General features: G+C 39.7%; 1 protein-coding gene across 1 annotated transcript in view; it reads left to right on the forward strand.

Annotated features, from left to right (window-relative positions):
• Positions 1–17,333, forward strand: part of LOC139742166 (probable G-protein coupled receptor CG31760) — a 131,916-nt gene that overhangs the window by 52,358 nt on the left and 62,225 nt on the right. The window contains exons 3-4 of the mRNA XM_071652738.1: positions 5,276–5,611; positions 13,142–13,210. Coding sequence (XP_071508839.1) covers positions 5,276–5,611; positions 13,142–13,210 — 405 coding nt within the window. The remainder of the gene's footprint in view (positions 1–5,275; positions 5,612–13,141; positions 13,211–17,333) is intronic.

Consider the following 17,333-nt stretch of genomic DNA (forward strand, 5'->3'; position numbering starts at 1 on the left):
AGATCCTGAGATAACATTATAAACCCTCATGTCAGAATATTCTCATTTTCCCGACGGATAAGAACAAAAAAGACCCCGCAAGTCATCTGTTTTCTTGCCTTGATTAGGAAATTATAACAGTTGCACGAGGAGACCGTTCAAGAAGTTTATGAGTTTTACCAACGCCTGGAAAACACGAATGTCTCATTATTTTTTTCTTTTGGTTTGGTTTGGAATGGTTTGATTCTGTGTCGTTGTTGTTTTTTGTTTAGTTTTTTTCTCAAAGTGCAATGACAAAAAAATAAACGGTATGCTATCATAACCAGAGGTACAAACTAATGTGAGAACAAGCAATTTAATATAACACAAAAATAAAAAATAGTATGCTTCTTCTGGATGAGTCTGAGAGAAAATAATCATAGAAGACTACCATCATAACCAGAGTTTGACAGGGATCAGATTCATTTCCTGCCATTCGAAACAAGAAAACAGAATGATAAAATGATTCAAAAAATGCAATTTTATACTTTCGATGCTAAAGTATTAAAGTCTGCCAACTATCGTCAATCATCTCCATTACCGCAGAGAAAAACTTTCGCACCTTTGACGACCAGCTACAGACAACTGAAGATCAACGCAGGTTGAATACAAAACCAGATTCCATTGAAACAGTGGTCGAGTGTGTGTGTGTGTGTGTGTGTGTGTGTGTGTGTGTGTGTGTGTGTGTGTGTGTGTGTGTGTGTGTGTGTGTGTGCGTGTGTGTGTGTGTGTGTGTGTGTGTGCGTGTGTGTGCGTGTGTTGATTCCAAGCCGAGAGGGTTCAGGTGGACGAGTTTTCTGTCAAGAAAATGTGTGTCTAAAAATAAGGAAGATATGAATAACAGATTGATGGAAAAAAAAACTCTCTTTTTTTTATCTCTCTCCCATTCTATCTTTCTCATATCTCTCACATAGTATTACGTCAAAACACAAATGTAAATGCGAATTGAGGGAAAATAGCAATATTAGTAAAACACATCAGTGAAAATTTGAGGAAGATCGGAAAATCGATTCAAAATGTGTGCCTCTTTAAAGTTTCGGTGCCATCATCGCTTGATAAGGAAACCACTACAATTCATCATGTCATTACGGACAGCGATATTAGGAAAATATTACGAAAATTCAACACAATTTTCACTTTTCTAGCATAATCACAGAGCACTTGACTTATTTCTTTCAAAAATCCGGGAAATAGTAATATTGCCCTTTATATATGTACGTAACAAGTCGATGGAATGTGTTCTTCTCATGAAAAATGAAATTTGGGATGTGGAATTTTCCTCCAATTTTCTTTATATTGTTGTTCAAACTGACGTCATGAACTGTAGTATTTTTCTTATGCAGCAATGACAGCACTGAAACTTTAAAGATTCATAACTTTTGAATCGATTGTCCTCAAACTCTCACTGATGTGTTCTACTAAATTTGCTGCTTTTACTCAATTCGCATTTGCATTTGGGCTTTGACGTAATACTACGGTATCTTCAATAGGGCACTATACGTCACTGACTCCGGGCACTAAGGAAGAAAGAAAGAAAAATGACTGGATTCCTTTTTGCGATAAACTTTCACTTTTCCTTTATATAAAAAAAAAGCTATGTTGATACCTTTCTGGTCTTTTTGGTTTTGTGTTTGTTTTTGTTTGTATTGTTCTTGTGTCTGTATGGAGTTATTAATATGTTGTCGTCATGCACGCGGGGCGGCTAAATGTAGTAGAGTGATTTGTCATATGAGTCAAATCACAATTCAGGCGAATTCTGAAAATAGACCCGCCAGACGTCAAAAAGATATTGGGCATCTGTGCAGACGGTTTGGGAGAGATATCTTTCTTTCTTTTTTCGCATTCTGGAACGATCGTTTGTCGCGCTGTCTTTGAGAACTGAAAACAACAACAAAAACGAACTTTTAGGGTGTCAAATAAACAAATCACATGTGTCTGTTCTTGTTTGATGCGGGGGTAGTGATGCTGATGTTGCAACCAAGCGACAATGACGGAAATGGGTATTTTGATCTCGAGAAAATTTAGCGAACCACGCTCGCTTACGACATCTTATCGGACAAAAATACAGAGCTTGAAATTGCTGATTGATTCTATCTTGGTATAGTTCTTGAAACGCTGAGAATAAAGGAACGAAAGCGACAATATAGCACTTATTCAGATTTGAATTCTCTCCATTAAGTTGCCAAACCTTGAATCAACTGATGATAATCTCATGAAATGTTTCACGATTGTAGGAGCACCGCATTTAAGTGCGTAAAAATCTTGTCATTTTCCACTGTAGACTTGAGGAGATATAATCTTCAAGCGACCATATTTTTTTTTTGCTGGATTTTCATTGCCATTAATCTATCACTTCTGAAAGTCGAGCGTAGCATTTACTACTACTTTCCTCAACAGAGATTCCCAACACAATTAAGTGGCTACCTTCACTACATAGTCAAAGAAGAACGAGAGGACTTCTGCTACCATACAAAGTGCCGTCGACTGCAGGCAAATAAACCCGAAACTCGGGATAAAATTCATGAGCTATTAAAGGAATTAGCCGAAAATTAGAATCACATCACACTAACAGTAGAAACGGGGTTAGGGGCTGCAGTTTGGTGTATGAAAAGAGAAAATAGGGACAAATAGGGAGAAAAATACAACACCCGGGTTAACTATGACCCGCAGCCCCGCCACCTTAAAAAACTTTATTAGTATGAGTATATAAAAAAAAAAGTTGATCTGCTGCTCAAGATTTGATCTCAGTATCACCTAGGTCAAAGTTATTTTTCAATAGGGCCCCATTTATCTTACTACTGTTTATCCACAACAACATCGACAACATCTCTCATCAGTCTCAAGAGGAATACATGAACAGCCCTTTTTTTTTTCATCTCGTTATTGGTGAACGTTTTATCTTGTTAAGCATCGTTTGTTTTCCCATATCAAAGTAAGGTAATCGTCCGGGGCTATCACCGAGGGTTTGACATTGCTTGCACTATTGATGAAACGCCATTCAGTGCACTTGTGTAAATTAGTCAACCAAAATGCACCGATGATTTTTTTTCTTCTTCTCTTTGTGCGTGCGTGTGTGTGTGTGTGTGTGTGTGTGCGTAGTGTTTATCGTTTACTTTTTTTGAGGGGGAGGGGGGTCCGATATCACTTTTAATCAATTATTTGTCGCTGTTTCTGTTTTTCTTATCAAAACAAGCACTGTTTTGCTTTCAGATTGATTAAGTGCAATTTAATATACAGCGGTCAATTGGACTTCATAACACTTACCTTGCGGTGACACGCCTCGGATAATTACGGATATCAAAGAGAACAATTACAAAACACCTCGTATAATGGAGTCACAATAATCGTCCATTATCATCTAAGGCTTTAGATCTTTTTTTTTTGATAGAAGTTGAATAGTAACAGTTCAAAGGTCACACAGCAACACGCAAATTGATAAAAGAGGCGATCAAGGGTCGAAGCGTAGAATGCTTTTATCTTCATAATTACTGACTTGGGGTGTTCGGTCTTAATTGTCAAGTCAACTAAGGATATTTCGCCCCTCACTCCCTTCCACGGCTCAAAGTCACATACCAAAGTGAATCCGGAATTAAATGGCTTGCACTGGTAATGGCGTAACTTTCATCAACTTCAAAGTACCCATGGTTATGCTATCATAGCAAAACTACATTTAAAAAAAAAGGAAGATAAGAACATTGGGGTTGAAATTCTGTCGACACTGCCTTACAGACCCTATCCGTGACATAACAATTAGCTTGATGGCACCATAACAACATTTTCAGCACGTCCGTATATTCCCTTATACATACACACACAGGCACACACACACGCACACACTCACACACACGTACCTAGACACACCTGTAGGCTGAAATTCCACCTTGTCGAATAATGTTGATGAACCAAACTGACAGCGATTAAATGTCGGATGGATGACCTTCTGGGTTACCTCATAATATCATCCCGTAGGGAAGTTGCACTTCTTCATAACCACCAACTTGGCAACATTATGACGAAACTGGAATCACAACACACTCGTTGAGTTTCTCATAAAGTTATATCCAAACTTTTTTCTCCTTCTTCTTGGGAGTCATAGAGGTACCAATCCCCCCCCCCCCCTCAAAGAAAAAGTTTATAGCACCCCTCCCTGAAGCGCTGGGGATGGTGGCCACGCCCAAAGACTCTGACGGTTGATTTGCATTTACTGCTTCACGCTTCATGTCGGTTTTACACACTCTAACAGTTTTACCCCAAGACTAAAAGATCATGGAGAGATAGAACATTAATGTCAGCAGCTCCCCACTTATGGAACAGTCTCCCGGGCTCAGTGAAGGATTGTGGGACTGTCAGTGACTTCAAGAGAAAACTAAAAATGCACATTTAAGCTAATAACTTTTCTTAAAGATGAACATGTTGCAGCTGTGTATAATTTATACTGTCAGATTGTGTGTTTCTTATGAACAGTAATTGTGAGCGCCTTGAGCACCCATGAGTAGATATGTTGCACGTTACAAATATCTACATAATTATTATTACTGCGCTAGCAATGAGTCATTTTCAGGTCTACCAGCTAAGAAAAAAAAAGTCACCGGTCTCAAACATCAAAATGATATATTGAACAGGAAATACTTTCTGATGTCTTACAAATCAAAATCAGTCGAACATCACTTAACTCTGACCAAGACTTATTCTTATTAGTGACGCTGCTCTCTCTTTTGTACAATGTACCTACATCTGCAACTGTATACATATTATATCATCACTGTAGATTTTTGTTGTAGTTCCAGGAAAAGCTTCCTTTCACCAGTTTCACGTTAGTGGGAGTCTTGTCCATGTACATTCGTCATGCAGGCTAGATCTCCCAGCCGAACTTCTTTTGGACCATGATATTGACAAGGCGTTCTAAAATCCATCCACCTATACCCGCTTGACCTAGCTTGTTTTAGTTTAGGCGCAGGAAGGCGTCTGATTTTGTGGCGTTTACTCAACATGTAGAAGACATATCTGATTTTTATTATTCGAAATCAATTCCTACAAATACGTACATTAAAAAAAAATATATGATATTGGAACGCTTTCAGGGGTCAAAATGTCAAATTGTACGATTTCATACCCTTGTTGTCTTTTTGATGCGATTCCAATAAAACTTTCACTGTTCCGTTTTGACAATGTTTGTCATCATGGACGCGCAGTAATGAAGTTGGTTTCGCATGGAAATTCTATTCTACTTTTTGCTTTCAAATTTTCTACCTTGCAGTGTGAATTCATAGAGGGGCTGGGCTTCTGCCGGGGTTCTTACAAGTGCGTCTGCAAGAAGGGCTACTACTTCCCGGACCTGAACGCGGAGCACCACTACTACAACGGCACCGAAATGGAGGAACAGTACGACCTCTTTATCTCCTCCAAGAGCAAGCGGTACGAGAAGCTGATTTGCCTGCCCTGCGGCGAAGGCTGCGAAGAGTGCGTGGACGGACGCTCATGTATCTTCACCTACAACTGGCCGCTGCGGACCACCTTCCTGGTCATCCAGTGTCTGACCATCGTCGGCATGATCCCACTCTTCGTCTTCACCATCCAGTTCCGGGATATCAAGGTGGGTCCCGCCCTTCTCTTTACCCCCGCCCCTCCCGCCCCCACGCTCCTCCATCAAGGAGAGATGATGTTGTACATCCATAATTATTACGTGAGAAGTACGAAATATGAAGAATGACGGACGGCGAGGTGTTTCCATTGAATGACTCGGGTTAGGAAGCCGAGATGGCTCAATCGGTAGCGTATCTGTGTTTCCATTGAATGACTCGGGTTCCGAAGCCGAGGTGGCTCAATCCGTAGCGTATCTGTGTTTCCACTGAATGACTCGGGTTCGGAAGCCGGATCCGAATCCAAGTGAGTCTCACTGAGCAATGTTGTGTGTTAGGCCTATCATGGCGTCCTACCCCCTCTAGTAGAGGCAAAAACACATGAAGTAGAGGTCCCGGGTGTGAGAGAGTCACAACCCACGCACGTAAACGTTCCCTCATCAGTCATTCACTGCGGAGAGCTGAGTGGACCACCCGGTGAAATGATCCGCCTCAAATATTCACAACTACCATGGACTCCATGGAAGACCAGCTACTGCTGCTGAATATCGGCTATCCGGCCATCCTGTCAGATGGGGAAAAAATGAAACAAACAATCAAACGAGAATCAATTATGTTGTCAATTACTTTGTCGAGCATGCAATATTTTACTTGCGACATATTAACCGACTGATATATTTGAACTCGTAGCAAGGGTACTCACTGGTTGTTAGCCGACCTGGTTTACAAACAACCTTTTGTGAGGAACTAATATCATTTGATCCTGTCCAACACAAGACTTTTTAGCGCACCTGAGCCAAAGTGTTAGAGCTAAGTTAGAGATATGAGTAAGTGTATAGATTGGTGCCAGTGGGTGCCAGTGGCTGATTTGAGTATGCCCCCTTGGGGACCAAATTGGGGACCATTTCACATTTTCGTCTTCTTGAAAACACATGGTCAAATTTGTCTTCAAACTTGGAAGACATCGCTAGGGTTATAGAAGCAAATTTGTACGAATGGGCACCATGCCCCTACCCCAGTACCCCAAGAAGACACATCACAGAAATTTCCAAAACAAAATGTTCTTTTAACCCCCCCCCCCCCCAAAAAAAAAAAAGCTTCCGGTTAGCATGTAAGTGTGCGTACTTTCGAGTTTGTTTATATGGCAGATCCAGGAATGTGTGTGGCCCCTCTGGACCAGAACCAAAGTGGGGACCACTTGATCTTCCTTTTGAAAATGCTTGGTTACATTTTCTACAAACTTGGCAGGAAAAATAGTCAGTGTGAAAGAATGATACGAATGGACACCATGCCCCCTGGATTCTCCCCCCCCCCCCCCCCTAGTTGCCTATATTCTTCCTTGGCAATATTCTGCATGAATGCGTGGAAGGTAAACTTGGGATACTCAGGTGAGCGCTACATCCTGGGTCTCTTGCTATTGAAAAAAACAAGCAAACAAATGACTTGATGCTATATTTAGGCACTCACGGAATATTAAGCTTTATGGGTATGGAAAAGAATAATTGGACATACAGATCTTTTTTTTTTCTCAAAATCACGAGAAACAGCAGGACTAAAGTTGAATTACACAATGCAATATCATTAAAAGCGAGATTTAGAGAAGCTCAGTGTTCGGGATCGAACCGAAGCGCATGAGCAAATTTTTAAAAAGAGGGAAAAAGCAGGCGGAGGTCGTTGAAGGAGGCAAGGAAGGCAACGCCGGAAATGGTAATTGATTGGGAGAACATATTTTTATCCGAACTGTTTGCATACATATCATTCTACGATTCTTGCCTCGTCCTTCTCAATCCAACCTCCACTCCCACAGTTCTCCCCCTCCCCCGCCCCCTTCTCCCTCTTTTGCGACCTTTTTTTTTTTACTTCGTCGAATAATTTCGGAGCGTGGATTCGTGCGCTATCCAGAGAGCAGGAAGAAGCGCGAAGCATACCGGAGGTTTGTGACATGGCAGGCGACCTGGGCCGACTATACTGCTGACGTTATCGCTGACGTTTCCCCCAAAGCGAGTTTAATGTGAGCTTTTAACAATTACTGCAAATGAAGCCCCGTCGGCCGAATAGAGTGCTCCTCTGCGCGCATTGCTAGCTGGGACGTACGTGCTTCATTAAAATAGAGATAGAACCTGGAGCTACGGCTAAATGGAAATGGGGCTTTATGCGGCTCTTCCTCGCTAAAATTTGGCTTTTGACAGCATTACATGACAATAGATACCCGTATAAAAATCGATATACATGCAAACGCTTGGCTGATGGCTGTCCAGGACTCTTTTAGAAATGGATATATCTTATACTAGGATTGTATTCCGTTAAAAAAGACAGGTAGATATGTATATATAGATAGATAGATAATATTTGCATCTGTGGTTAATGTGCACAAGTATAGATGAGATTAAATTAAAAAGAAAAAACTAAAATGGCATAAAAACGCTATTTCAGCGCGCTTTTTTTACCCAATACTGCAAATGCAATATATATATATATATTTATATATATATATATATATATATACATACATACATATATATAATGTATATAACATTATGTAGATATATACGCGACTGCAGATACATAAATAGATGCAGATAGTGAAATGACAGGGAAATACTGGCAAGGATTTTCTTTCTCTCTCTCTCTCTCTCCCTGTCTCTTGCCTTTGCGTAGTGTGTTCATCAGTGCCTTGTTGCTTGTGTTGAATGTGCTTTTCAGTTGACTTGTAATTTGACAAAATGAAAAATAAAAGCAACAAATAGACACAAACTAGTTTTCAAAAGTTACTGAGCGGAGACCTTAAATCAATTAATCCTATGTTATAGACAATAAAGAAAGGGACCATAATTATACTATATAGACCAGTTCTGAAGTCCAATGGAATAATGCTGTATACTTGAGTGCAATTGGTGTGCCAGAAACCATTATTGCTTGATTACTACTCCAGGGCCCTGTTTCATAAAGCTGCTCTTAAAGTTACGCACGACTTTACGAACGACTTAAATATGGCAAGCCAAGTGAGTTTCCTAATTATTATTAATTTCAATAGCTAAAGTTGAGATTTGCAGATAAAGCAGAATTTGCAGAAGCCTATCGGCCTCCATATAGGCTTCATACGGCCTTTACTGATCCCTCACGTGCTATGCTTGTATATATTTTTTCTCTTCTTTTTGTATTGTGAACTTAATGAACGTGATGTTTTCTTTTTAGCATGTGAAATAGAATTTGAATTTGAATTTGAATTTGAAAAAAAAAATGATAATGATTATTCTTACATGTTAACACACGTCTTTAGTAGGATTATTTTTTGCCCCAATATAGATGAAATATTGACATACACTCAATTTGTTAAAATATAAGGGGGAAAACTGGGCACACATATTGGCACTTCACATTCCAGTTGTTCTTAAAGTCATGCGTAACTTTACGAACAACTTAATGACACAGGGCCCAGCTTTGTCAGGTACCCTTTATGCACCTGGGACAAGATAATTATTGCGGGGCGAAAGACCATGTCCACACGTGTTTATAGCATGTAAGCAGGATTCGAAGGCCTGGAGCCTCGTCTATCGGAGCCTTATTATTGTTTTCATTATTATTATTATTGTTATTATTATTATTATTATTATTATTATTATTATTATTATTATTATTATTATCATTATGATTATTATTATCATTTCTTTGTCACACTGCTAGCCTATGAGATGCAAGTTTGTTTCTTGTTTCCTTCTTTCTTTATTTTGTCTTGATTCTATTGATTGATTGGTGAACTTTTTGATCTATCAAAATTGAACCAAAAAACAAAAGGAGGTAGTCATTTATTTTGTTCACGATAGCTCGACACCACCAAAGCGTCAGTGTGTCAGAGTGAAATCATCCTGAACCGACATTGATTATTTGTTGTTGCGTTCTCTCCCGCTTCGAGTTAATAAAAAATGCTATTTTACGGCTTGATTCTTTAAAATCACCTCTAGAAAAAGGAGAGCACGACTTGAAGGTTTTCCGTTTTGAAGGCAGCCGTGTTTTGTTCCTTGTAATGTTGAATGTCAGTCTCATAAATCTATAAGTCTTTTTGTCTTCCTTATTAGAAAAAAAAAACTAATAGAAAAAGAAAAAGAAACAAAGACTGTCAATTTCCAGGCTTTGTAGGAAAGAGGTCAGACGTTTAAGCAAAGCTTTTGGGAAATAACAGCTGTATTAAGGAGAAAAAGGAAAAACAAAAAGTATTAACGACAAGATGAATAAATTCAGGCATTTATGTTCTTAAATCGCATGCTTCTTAAGAGGGTTTAAAAGTTTCGTGATACATTTTCTGGTGAGCGTATAAGCGCTCTTGGGGGCGTGTGCATGCGTCCTAAAGCGTGCAGCGGACTAATGGCCGAACGCGACTGTAATTGCCTTTAACTGTATTTGACGCTTGTTCGACAGCATGTTAAGCTGGATGATGGATAGATTTGTACGGCGTACCCAGAAATCCTGGCTGCATTAATAAATACTCCTTATAAAGTTAAGGACAGAAGAAAAAAAAATGTCATTACTTGAATTTCTTTCATTGGGAGACTCAGAAAATTCGAGCCGACAACTGGAAACATGCTTTACGAATGTAGAGAGCATCAAAAGAAAAGGAGTTGTACATATAGATACACTTCTCTTGTCTAGCATGACGCTCGCTTGATATTGATTACAGAGAAAAGTGTTCTCCACCCAGCTCTGGCTTTCGTTTGTGTAAGCACATCCGGATGATGATGAAATTAGAAGAAGTAACTTTTTTTCTTTCCACTTTTCTTAGAAACTTTTTTTTTCAAATCATGAAAAACGTAGTTTCTTAGCGCTGAAAAGAATGATGGAGTTCAACGGCAGAAACGTGTCGCCAAATTGAATAATGACGTCAAAATGAAGTTTGCTGCAATGTTCTTTGTGGCCCATATCAACGCGCAAGAAGTTTTGGATTTCTTTGAAATCTAACTTGCAAGAGGACATTTTGAGACATCATGACTCCAAAGACTGCATCAGCTGTTGTCTCTAAGTGAAAGAGTAGAACTTTAATAGGATCAACGCAAGATCTGCAGTGGAGATTTGACAATCGAACCATGTGATTTATGGGCCATCAGGTCATTGACTACGATGATACTCTTAGTGGTATACACTGATATAGGGAAGATGCTGTGGCTCAGTGGTTAACATCACGGGATCCGAACGTGGAGGTCCTTGGTACGTGGGACCATTGGCAGCAGCCGGCTTTGCCCTGTGGCAAGACAACTTTATTGTCATTGCTTTGCAACTATAGGAGGAAATTTGGTTATAGCAGTAGGTCTCGTGGTTGCTAACTTATCCATTTGCTTCCTCATTGGCCACGTAAAATAAATGCAGAACTCAAACTCAATCTTTTGTCAACTCGTATCCAATGTAAAGTTTCCAGGAAATCTGCATCCTTCGTTTTGACTCACATTGTGTATTCACTGTTTAGTTGTAAAAATTTAAGTGAATCAATAAGATACTAAATTAACTCGATCGAGAGATCATCTATGTTTTGGAAGGGTTTTTTTTAGGGGGAGGCGGTTGTAAATTTCTCGTTTTTCACTTGTTTGCTATTAATTTTGAGGTGTAGTATACAACCATGTCTCCTTCTCGATATTACGTTATGTAGTTAAACCAAGAAAAGATTCAGAAGTTTTTGATGAAATATCTACCGCTCTGTTTATTTTTTTTTTGTATTCAAATCCATTCAATAAAGTCATGCAACCACGAAAATGAAGTTGCATTCAGCGTTTGTGATTTCTGATGTTCCAAATAGCGGAAGGATTCATCTCCAGAAATAGACATCAGCAGTTGGTCTTTCCAACTTGCTGCTTCACTCGGTATAGACAGAAGACACGTCTGAGTGTCTTGGATGATTTTTTTTTTTTTTTGGGGGGGGGGGTGGTGATGCGTCTTAAAAACTTGGTAGCCATTCATGAGGTTGAGACTTAAATTGGTAGGGCATAAAGGTTGAATTTGTTCAATCCCGGCACCTGACATTTTTGGCGAATGAGGTTGGAGACCATGCGTAACACCAAGACGCAACCATTATACTTGTGCTTTCAACATACTCATGATTATTATACAGAAGGTAAACTTATTAATGTCGTCGAGCCAGAACGAAAGATAGAATACAGGAGTTTGTCTGCTTTTTTTTATTATATCCCCCTCACATCTTTGTTTCACATTGAAGCGACACTCTTCCCATATGCTTTTGCCAAAAAACTCGACTCTAAAGCAGATTTATTAAGGAAAAAATGATGACTGCCTCTTAATCTTGAATGACAGGATTGTATGGAACATTGTATGCGAGAGGTTGTGTTTCTTTTTTAGAACGGGCGAGATGCGATTAACAGAGAATACGTGAGTCACTGCCCTTATGATGATTTTACCTGAAATTGATTATATAGATGATTATGCGCCCGCGCGCACATACACACACACACACACACACACACATAGTTTGTGTGTATTTGTGTGTGTTGTGTGTGTGCATGCATGTGACGTCTGCAAAGATCTTTAGCATGTTTTGTCGTCACCTCTCCAAAGGAAAAGACATAAAAAAACACAACAAGAACAACAAAAGAATACCATTCCAGTTGATGGAAGTTGACTGGAGCGGTGGAATGATTAATCCAGGAGAGATCATCGTTCCCCTGGTATGACATAAACTGTCAGGGCCAATGGGCTAACATCGTGCATAAATGTTCCTCCGCGTTACACTGAAGATCATTGACGACCAACTTTTTGTTGTTGTTGTTTTTTGTACGAGTCGAAATACGATTTTTCTTTTTTACTTTATGAGGTAAATTGATGTTATGTTGATTTATCGTCGTTCGTGTCGTCGGTGTTGGTGGTGCTCTTGCTGTTGTTTGATGTGCGTGTCACCAGTCGTTACTTTTAACGTCACTCATAGTTTATGAACGTCTCGATGATTTATGGCTATGAGTTTTAGGTAGGGTAAGGTAGAGTTATTCTGGGACCAGACTTTTATTGAAGAAAAAAACAAGCGTGTGTGTGTGGGGGGGGGGGGGGAGGGGGTAGGAGTCATTGCCACCAATCACTCCTCTGTCTTTATTGAATTCATTACGAAACAAAACAAATGATACGAAAAAGCCTGTCTAGCCTTTCTGTCTGTCTGTTTAGCATAATCTATTTTGTCTTTCTGCAATCTCAGTCTCCAAACATTGTTTTAAACTTTTGTTTTCCTCACAGAGAATTGTTCTTTTTTGGGGGGCAGTTGTCATGTAACATATATTTTCTTTTTTTTTTTGTAAGTTTTGGCACATTTCTCCTTTTTTGGCGTATTGTCTTCTCTTTTTTCTTTTTTAATAATAAACCTATGTTACTGGTTTTTTTTTCATAATCTGTAAACGTCTTACTATACCTGTACACTCTTTCTTATTCATGTTTTTCTAATTATCATAATCCTTCTTAAATGCTTTATTCTGTTATCATAGTAATAGAAAATTCATCTCTTCAGTGTTATACTTATTGACCCTTTTCTATTTTTTGTGCTTTTTTTTTTCATTCGACAGGTGGTAAAAGCAGCAAGTCCGGTGTTACTTCGAATCATCCTCATTGGGGCTCTGTTTCTGTACTGCTTGGTGAGTAAAGATTATGATTCAGATTCAGATTCACAAGTTCTTCCTCGTGACATGGAAATCAAGTTTTCATTTGCTGTGTACCACGCTCTGCTGCGGATGATAATGCAATACAGAGTATGCTGCGAACATCAGAATATCGACTAGAGAAACACGTATCTGTGGCATTGCATTGGGAAGAAACTATGTTGTGGACAGCATGCCCATGAATAGTTTTTGACCCCTAAGTTGGGATATCAATGAACTCGTGTTCCACATGATAGAAATCAACTGTTTTCGTGTCATACATTCTCAATCAGGACAGAGCAATAGACCCTTGGGAAATGAGCGTGTCACCACACTATATATATATATATATATATATATATATATATATATATATATATATATATATATACATCATGGATTTATTCAAATATCTCTGTTCCCGTCATATCATTCTCTGGTCTATTGACTTCACTGATGTTAACTGCGTGGGTGTGTAAAAAATCACAGGAACAAGAGCAGAGCCTGCACTGAATAATTAACGAGCATGGGACATGCACACGTCAACAGAACCGAAGCTCACAAATCAAACACAGCAACAACAAAAAAATAAATAAATGTTCTTCGCTGTGCCCAGTGCAAATGAACACTCAAGGGACAGAGGTATAACATCTCCAGCAGCTTGGGACAGCGAACAAGAGAGAGATATACTGAGGGGAAGAAAGAGAAAAGGGAGTTGGGCAGGGGGAGGAAGAGAGTGAGGTGTTTTTTTCACTTCAAAATGTTTTCTCATCCAAATCGTATTCGGTCCCTGGTTGACGGATGATCTGTTGGTCGGAACAAAACTTTTAAATATCCCTCAATCTGTCTTTTGACATGGTCGTTACGCCATGAAGTTGTGTTATATAGAATAAGTTTGCCTTATTTTTCTCTCTATTTTTCACTCTGGATTCAAGTTGACCTTGATAAGAAGAGCATAATTGAAAAAAAAAAGCTTTTACAAGTTTCAATAACAATCGAATGCTACGTGTAGAATAGAAATGTTTTGATATTTTGTAATTGTGCAAGATATAAAAGAATTTCTTGAAGAGGTTATAATTATCAACCTGAACATAAATGCAGATTTGCTGCGCAAATGAAAGGGAAAAATAAAGTGGCTACAATCTCATCACCGTATCTAATTTGCATGTCGCGTAACTGGTGCATTAATATTACTATTTATTAAAACACTAAAATGATAATATGCCATACATCATTTTCCTTCGATTTTCATTAAATATTAATTTTTTCTGTTCGCTGAGCGTCATCATTAGTTTAACACTCTCTCATCTCTTGGACTCGCTGTTTTAAGAGCATTAGGTCTGATTAAATATGATTTCGGAGACAAAGTCAAAATGCAGGGATGATTCATGCTCACGTGTGAGATTGCTGTATGCCCCGAGGGTCTGCATGTTATTACTATTTTCTCTGTTTTGTAATCGAAATCTAAGAAAAAAATAAAACAACGAGAGCAAAGATGATGGCCGAGACAGGTTATCGTAGTCAAGTCAAGCCTTGCCGCATCAAATGCAAAATAGCAGTTATCCAGAATGACGGGCGCTTCCGGTCCGTGGGGTGAGTAATGGGCCCTAAAGGGGGAAGATAGTACTAAGATGGCCTGGGGAGAAAAAAAAATAAAGTATTTTCATCGGTACACGTTCAAAAAAGAAAAAAAGGCTAGATCTAGTACAGTATTAACATTATCATCTTTACGTATGTATCTCCCGCAAAAGGTATTGGGATGATGGGATATATGCATGGAAGTCACGCTTAACTTCCATGTAAAGACAAAATCGAATACAAGAATCCGGACGCTGGGGGTGGGGGGGGGGGGGAGGGAGGGAGATTTTCTGCTCTACTGCTATCCAACACATCAATAATATTTTTCTCTTTTTCAGCTCTGACGGTAACGCTATACCCTATCAGCAAAGGTCAAATTGATGAGAAAAAAAGGTCAGTCCGAAAGTAAGACTCTGGAGCGGCATTCTTTTTCGCCTGGTAGATGGAATTTCTGATATAAAATTCGTCACTTACATAACAGCTCAAGGCGCGAGAACATTCGAAGAATATGTAGATTTTTCTGGCAATGTGCAATCTCCCTCGTAGCTAGAAGTATTCTCTGCCTCCAGTTTCGTCGATTCACTCTCTTACAAACTGTTTTTTTTTTCTCGCGCAGTATATTTTGTCTCCTTTATGGAGACGAGAAAATTGGCGCTATACTTTGCAAGAGATGTCTTCAAGCAGCTGACAAGCGATTGATTGCGATTAGTCTGTTGGGATGATAGATGTAGTCATATAATTATTATCAGTATAACGTCGTGCGCATAAGTGCGCACTCACTTACTCGGCCACAATGGCATGACGGGATACTTGTGTGCGTGTGTGCGACTTTCATTCTCCTTCAATTATATGGTTTAGGCCAAAAGCTGTCGGACCTATAGCTCTTTCAAAGATGGTGAATTCAAGACGAAAGCATTGGCCGTGGAATGATAATATCTATGTACGGTAGCGAAAAATTGCTAACACTACATTATATAGTAACTTGCATCAGTCTGAGTAGCAAAGAAACATTGCCAACGAAGACGATGAAGTCTGGAACGATGGTGGCGCATCAAAGATGATGACGAACTCCGGGTTTCGAATGTCGCTACGGGCTCGCCAATTATACTCCTTTGCGACCTCAAAGATGATGGCGGTATTTCCGTTACACTTTCTCTCTTCTTTTTTTTTTTCGTTTCGGGGTAATTCTCGTCGAGCACTTCCTGCATGTGCAATGCGACAATTTTCTAGCCCGTCCGAGGCGAGCTCCTCAATCATTTTCGAAAGCACACTTGAGGCAGGCAACGCTTGTCTCTTAATGTCGACCTGACCTCAATCGTTACGGAGACGATCTTCCACTCACGGCCACCCTCCCCCCCCCCCCTCCACCTCCTCCCAACTCTTCCTCCTCTTCCTTCATCTTCTGCAACCCCCATGCACCCCCCCCCCCCATCGTTCCCTTGCTCAGGAGATACTTCAAAGCTTCCAATTACGGTTGCACATTTCCGGGACAAAATCAATACCTTCCCCCCTTTGCCACTTTTTTTTCTTTCATCCGATCATTCTTGCTTTAGGTGAAGATCAGATGTAGCAGCCGCATATGCCTCTATCTCCTCTCTTCTCGCTCCCTCTCCTTCTCCCCCTCTTGCTCCCTAACCTCACATTAGACCTCAAATATCCTTCTTCCCTCCCTCTCTCTCCTTTCCCGTCGTTTTGCGTGTTTGTATGCATCTATCTACACGAATATCTCTTATCTATCTTTAAAAAGTTCTAGTATCTAATCACGTGACCATTTTTCTACGCATGGTGTCTTGACCAGACCATCGGCTCTGCCACGGCATGCTCTAGCGGGGAACAATGTTTTCTATATCAAAATTACCATAGAATAGTGATAAAACGGCACAAAATCCTCTTTTCCTTCTACTATGTCATCTTCCCCCTCTCCGTCCGATTGATGTACCGGTAACAGGCGCTTAAAGAAGAATATGATATCATATCGTCTAAGATATCTCCATCCGGCATTCCAAACGTGATCTGTAAAGACTTTTTGCGAAGGGACCTTGTTTAGCGACGAATTCATTACACATCGTACTCTTATCACATTTCTGGCGGTGGCTGACGAAGTTTGTCTGTGCCCGGCCGTATGGGCTGTAAATCTTTCACCGCTTTATTCTACATAATGCAATAAGGTATGAATTAAATGTCATTAGATGAATAGAATTGATTTTAGCTTTTAAATATGAATATACATGAGTTCGATCATGAAGGATGGATGTACGGAATCTATGCCATTGCCACATTATCATTATTGTTTAACCATGCGTCCGAATTAAGACCTCAATAGCGTGATGTCGGTCGAACGAATTTCCGCGTTACCCCGCAAGCACAGATGCGTCATCAATGGAAGATTCGATTGAGGAAGATTCCGCAAAGTTATAAAGAACCCAAAATCTCATACCGCACTCTTTTGGCACCCATTGTGGTTTTACCCAGGCAGCATCTATAGGCTTTCGATATGGAGATCGAGTCTCGTTGATTCTTTCGGCAAGAGTCTCATGCTTTC

Source organism: Diadema antillarum, unplaced genomic scaffold (assembly GCF_040938485.1).
Source record: "Diadema antillarum isolate AM-2024a unplaced genomic scaffold, OU_Dant_1.0 seq00000981_RagTag, whole genome shotgun sequence".
Taxonomy (NCBI): Eukaryota; Metazoa; Echinodermata; class Echinoidea; order Diadematoida; family Diadematidae; genus Diadema; species Diadema antillarum.